At 39.0% G+C, this 5,000-nt stretch overlaps 1 protein-coding gene across 1 annotated transcript in view; it reads left to right on the top strand.

The window, feature by feature from the left end:
• The first annotated feature begins 1,249 nt into the window (after positions 1 to 1,249).
• LOC138060517 (sodium/potassium/calcium exchanger 3-like) overlaps positions 1,250 to 5,000 on the top strand; it is a 3,812-nt gene continuing 61 nt past the window's right edge. The window contains exons 1-2 of the mRNA XM_068906322.1: positions 1,250 to 3,236; positions 4,099 to 5,000. The exon at positions 4,099 to 5,000 is cut by the window's right edge and continues 61 nt beyond it. Coding sequence (XP_068762423.1) covers positions 2,212 to 3,236; positions 4,099 to 4,159 — 1,086 coding nt within the window. The 5' untranslated portion in view covers positions 1,250 to 2,211 and the 3' untranslated portion in view covers positions 4,160 to 5,000. The remainder of the gene's footprint in view (positions 3,237 to 4,098) is intronic.

The raw sequence follows: 5,000 nt of genomic DNA on the forward strand, positions 1-5,000 counted from the left end.
CGACATAATTTGTTTATGAACATTTTTGCTTTGTAGCCCTAAATAAGGTAAAACTAAAAAAATTTTCTTCTTGGGAACTGTGATGGTTCAGTGGAGTCAATGATTTGTCTTGTTGCATTTGCAAGACATCATTCATGTTATTATAATTAACAACACCTCTGGGGTAACCCTAATGTGACAGGAAACAACGAAACACGAGCTGTGAACAAGTCCCATTTAGTGTAAAGACCAACGAAAGTTTTCTTTCGATAAATTGATGTCGAAAAAGTATGATTATGACGTTTGATAAGTACATCAAGAACTAAATTTGATGTTTACATGGCAGCTTTTGAAATAATGTAGAAATTGAAGAGCATTGTTTTTACTGTCGAACAGAGTGAAAGTATCATCAACATATCGAAACCAAATAGAAGGACGACCGGTGTAATTAAGAACCCACTCCTCTTCGAAATGGCACATAAAGGTATTGGCTAAATATCTTTTAGCTGTTTGTGTGCTATTTTTGATATTCTTATTCCGCATTAGGGTCAATTGAACGAGCCCTAAATGTTGGGATGGTTTAGCCGACATTTTGCTATAATCCACTTAATGATCTCCTTCGTTTCTCAGTGTGACTACGGTGCTAATTACGTAGCCAGGCGACTGAAGGACCTTTATTATATAAACACCAATGAAATAACAAATGAGCTTTCGCGCGAAAACATGATATCTTCACATGTTATCTTCACTCGTGAAAAGATCATTGTTTCTATGGTTACATATAAAAATCGTGCCATTCGATGCCTTTCGTAAATGATTTAGTATTTCATTGGTGTTTATATAATAAAAAGAATATTACATGGCCACTTGGAAATACGAAATTTCTCTTGTCGTGTTGAAAAATATTTCACTCATTTCGTCGCGGCCGTGTAATATCCTCTATTTTACAACTCACGCGCTTCTCACATGCAACCTGGGGAACGCCACTTTCCTGACTTGCTTAGTCGGTCCATTTCGATTACACAATTGGTTAAGGAAATTCCATGTGTAGTGTAAAACTGCTGCTTTAGACTGGCATTATTTCTTAATCCTTTTTGCCAGTATCTCGTCCAAATAGTTACTTGTGTTTCAACAAGTGCTTTTTTTCGTGAACACGCCCTTTTCCGTAGATCACATCATGTGAAAATCACTGATCCCAAGTTTGCGTGTTTTCAGCCGATGTTTTGCGAATCGGAGCTGTCACGTCATTAAATTGGAGACACGCGTTGAAATCGGTGTTCCTAGGAAATTCTACCCAAAGTTTTACAATATTGAACAGATAATTATGTCACGATTTTACTGATACAGTTCAAGAATAACAAGCTTTGGATTTCTATCTATGGAATGAGCCAACCATATCACAAAGTTAACCGCCATCAGGGCTACGGATGGTTGTTTGTAACAAAGTTTATTTATTCATTTATACCACACATGAAAAAGGAGAAAAGAACAAAAAGTCAATACAACTTATGTAGGGTATAAGGCCACCTAGAAAATAACTAAGAAAGCCAATCTAGCTAGGAGGCAACAGCTTTCTCGTTTTTGCTTGTGATTCTTGCGCCTAATAAAAGACTAAAGAAATATCGAAAAACTACTGGCCAAAATAATATCCACTTCTTTCATGTCGCCTCCCCTGATTTAACTTTAATTTTGATGGGAAATTTGGAAAATTTTTGGAAGTTAAGGTTTTTTCGAGGCTCGTCAAGTGCGGGCACGTCACTTGAAGTGAGGAACAACTCATAGTACCACTGAATCAAGCAAGCCAGCCCTGACATGTGCGACCCGCAACCGTGATGGCTTCTCGGTGTATGTCTGTGTGAGTGTGTGTGTAGCACGTGATTCTGGCATTAAAATATTTGTCACGTCTTTAGCGTCAACTGGCAATTTTCCTTTTCTTTTCTTTTTTTCAAACTGTCATTACGAAGATCCGCAACTTCTTTTCGATATCGGAGATGTATAATCTTTTAACTGATAATTCAATAGATGGAAAATACTCCCAGTTTCAAGTCACTGCAATTGGTGCACCAGATAGCCGCTCACTCCCGCCCTCACTCACATGCTTCGAACACTCCCACGTGATATTTATTTGGTTCTGGCACGAAAGTCAGTGCTGTATTTCACTTTGTTGTACTAAGCCCATTTCCAGTTCTCGTTTAAAAGAACGCGAAGAGCATCAAGCAGTTTTTACCCAAAATGAAATTCCTGGAAAATTGTTCTCAATTTGCTGTACCTTTTGTTTTTATCTGGTTATTGTTTCCTGGATTGTCTTATACCTCCAAAGCCCTGACGCTCTCGCAGCAAACAGAAGACGGCGATACTGGAGTTGAAGCTGCCAGTCGAACCAGAAGAATAGCGGAAACTCCTACGAACGAAAACAATTCGAATCCGACTTCGATGGGCAAACTACGTTTGCCATGTTCCAAGCCATCCATGGACGATTTTCCAGGTGATTTTATGAGTCAGGAAATGCGAGTACACGGTGGGGCTATCGTACACTTGTTTCTCGTGATATATATTTTCATTGGTTTAACCATCCTGTGCGAACACTACTTCGTTCCATCTGTGGAGAAGATGGGCCGCAAATTACACTTAAACCGTGATGTCTGTGGAGCAACATTGATGGCCATGGCAACCTCTGGCACCGAACTGGGCACATCTATCATCGGCGTTTTCATTACAAAGAGCGACATTGGATTAGCAACTATGGCAGGAAGTATGGCCTTTGATTCGCTTTTTATCGTGGCAATCTGTGGTCTGTTCGCCAGCTCCACGCTTCGTCTATCACGATGGCCTCTCGTGCGTGACAACTTAGGTAACCTAGTAAGTGTCACGGCATTGACTGTGGTCACGTACGACAGAAAAGTTTATTGGTACGAAGCTGCAGGGTTGTTGTCATTATACTTTCTCTATTGCGTTGTCATGTACTATAATAATAGCCTCGAGAGAATATTTAAGGGAATTGAATCACGCACGAAAAGAATCGTTGACGTAGAAACAGAACTTACTGAAAGTGAAAAGAAGAAACTTATCCCAACAGACGACAGCGGTGATGAAGACACCATGCGAGACAGTGCTGTTCACGAAATTCAAGTCATTCACTCAAATAACGATCTTCCAGACTCAGTTCTTTATAATGTAATATCTTCGATTCAGTGGGTGATTATGTTACCATTCACATGCTTGTATTCCGTGACCATTCCTGACTGTCGAAACTACAGGTGGGAAAATTGGTTCTTGATCACTTTCCTTGTCTCTTTGGTTTGGATGTTATTACTTTGCTATCTATTAGTTTGGATGGTTGCAATCATTGGCTTTACCCTTGGTATTCCAGATGCTGTCATGGGATTAACTTTCATGGCAGCAGGAACCAGTGTGCCTGATGCTTTATCCAGCTTGATTGTTACCCGGCAAGGGGAGGGTGACATGGCTGTTTCCCATGCAAATGGAAGCAACATGTTTAATGTTTTATTTTGCCTTGGGTTTCCCTGGCTTCTCCAAACAACAGTGGTTGATGTGGGAGGCCAAATCACTGTTATGAGTGAAGGAATGATGTTTACCACTCTTTGTCTTTATGCAGCTGTGGTCCTCCCTTTTGTAATTATAATGTTCAACAAATGGTACTTGAACAAGCGCCTTGGAATTGCATTCATAATACTGTACCTTTTGTTTACGGCTATTTTTGTCCTTTTTGGGATAAACATGTTTGGTCAATTTGCCTTAAGGATGTGTTCCTCGTAACTTATTTCAAATATTGATGGTTGCATGTGACGTCACGTCAGCGATGTTGGATGGCAAGAGCAAGAACCTGTCTGGAAGTTAATAATTGTACTGCATTGCCATCCAACATGGCTGCTGTGTCACGTTGCTACAAACCAAGAATTGTTGGTTTTCATAGGTTGCAATAGCGGCCATGTTGTTGACCCTAACTAATCCTCTGGCAAGAACAATGAGTTGACAACCATAAATTAACTACCATAAGGAAGATTTAGGAGCTGACCAAGGGTGAATGCCGCAAACATCAATTTCAATTTACCTTTATGAGCTCATTTTGAGAAAACCCATTTGTCTTTCACTTCCCAGGAAGGCAGAGCCAAAACTTCTCATCCTCGGTGAAAAACAGGGCTGCTTATTACAAGAATGAAAACCAAGTATAATTGAAAACATGGTTAATTAATGTAGTGTTTGGCATCCATTACTCTACATCAAATACTCTAAAGTGATCTTCTCTTGAGGGCACTGTTGATATGGAAGAGCACAAACTTTCAACCAACAAACCTCTTGGCTAAACTTCAAATGAAAAAATCAAGGGATCATTGAAGTAGCCAAGATTCAAAATCCTACCCATGCCCAGTTAATTTTGAAAATTATCAGTAACACACACATCTTTGTAAAATAAGACTCAATATCTTCCTGGTGTTAAAGGCTCCTATTGATTGTGGAAAAAAATTGGGAATTATAACATATTCTTTTTGCTTAATAACATAATAATGTAGAATATAAGAAGTCATAAATATGAGAGCAAATGGGAATGTATGGGAATTTACTGTGATGAGTAGAAGGTGAGCCCTACACTACACAGATCTGCTGAACTTTTGAAATGATATGATGATGATGAGGATATGACGTGTGTATGTAGACGTGCATGTGTCATCTCTGAATCCTGCTTGCCAACCTTTCTTTCTATCAGTCTTTAACCTTGTAATTTACATGTCTGACATTCACACCTACAGATGAAGCAAGCAACTCAAAAACCAAACAACAGAAAGATTAGAGACAAAATTAGTGAGAAATACAAAGGAAAAGCCTTTGCCTGCAGGATTGATTCAGATGAAACATCACGTTTTTTGTTTTGTTTTTTTGTTTTTTGTTTTTTTTGAAAAAGTATGTTATGTATACAAAATGTTTGCAACCATAGTGTGTTCAAGTTCAAGTTCAATTATTGTACCCTACACAGGTGCAGCAATACTTAACAAGGCACGTAC

This window comes from Montipora capricornis, chromosome 8, assembly GCF_036669925.1.
Source record: "Montipora capricornis isolate CH-2021 chromosome 8, ASM3666992v2, whole genome shotgun sequence".
In the NCBI taxonomy this organism is placed as follows: domain Eukaryota; kingdom Metazoa; phylum Cnidaria; class Anthozoa; order Scleractinia; family Acroporidae; genus Montipora; species Montipora capricornis.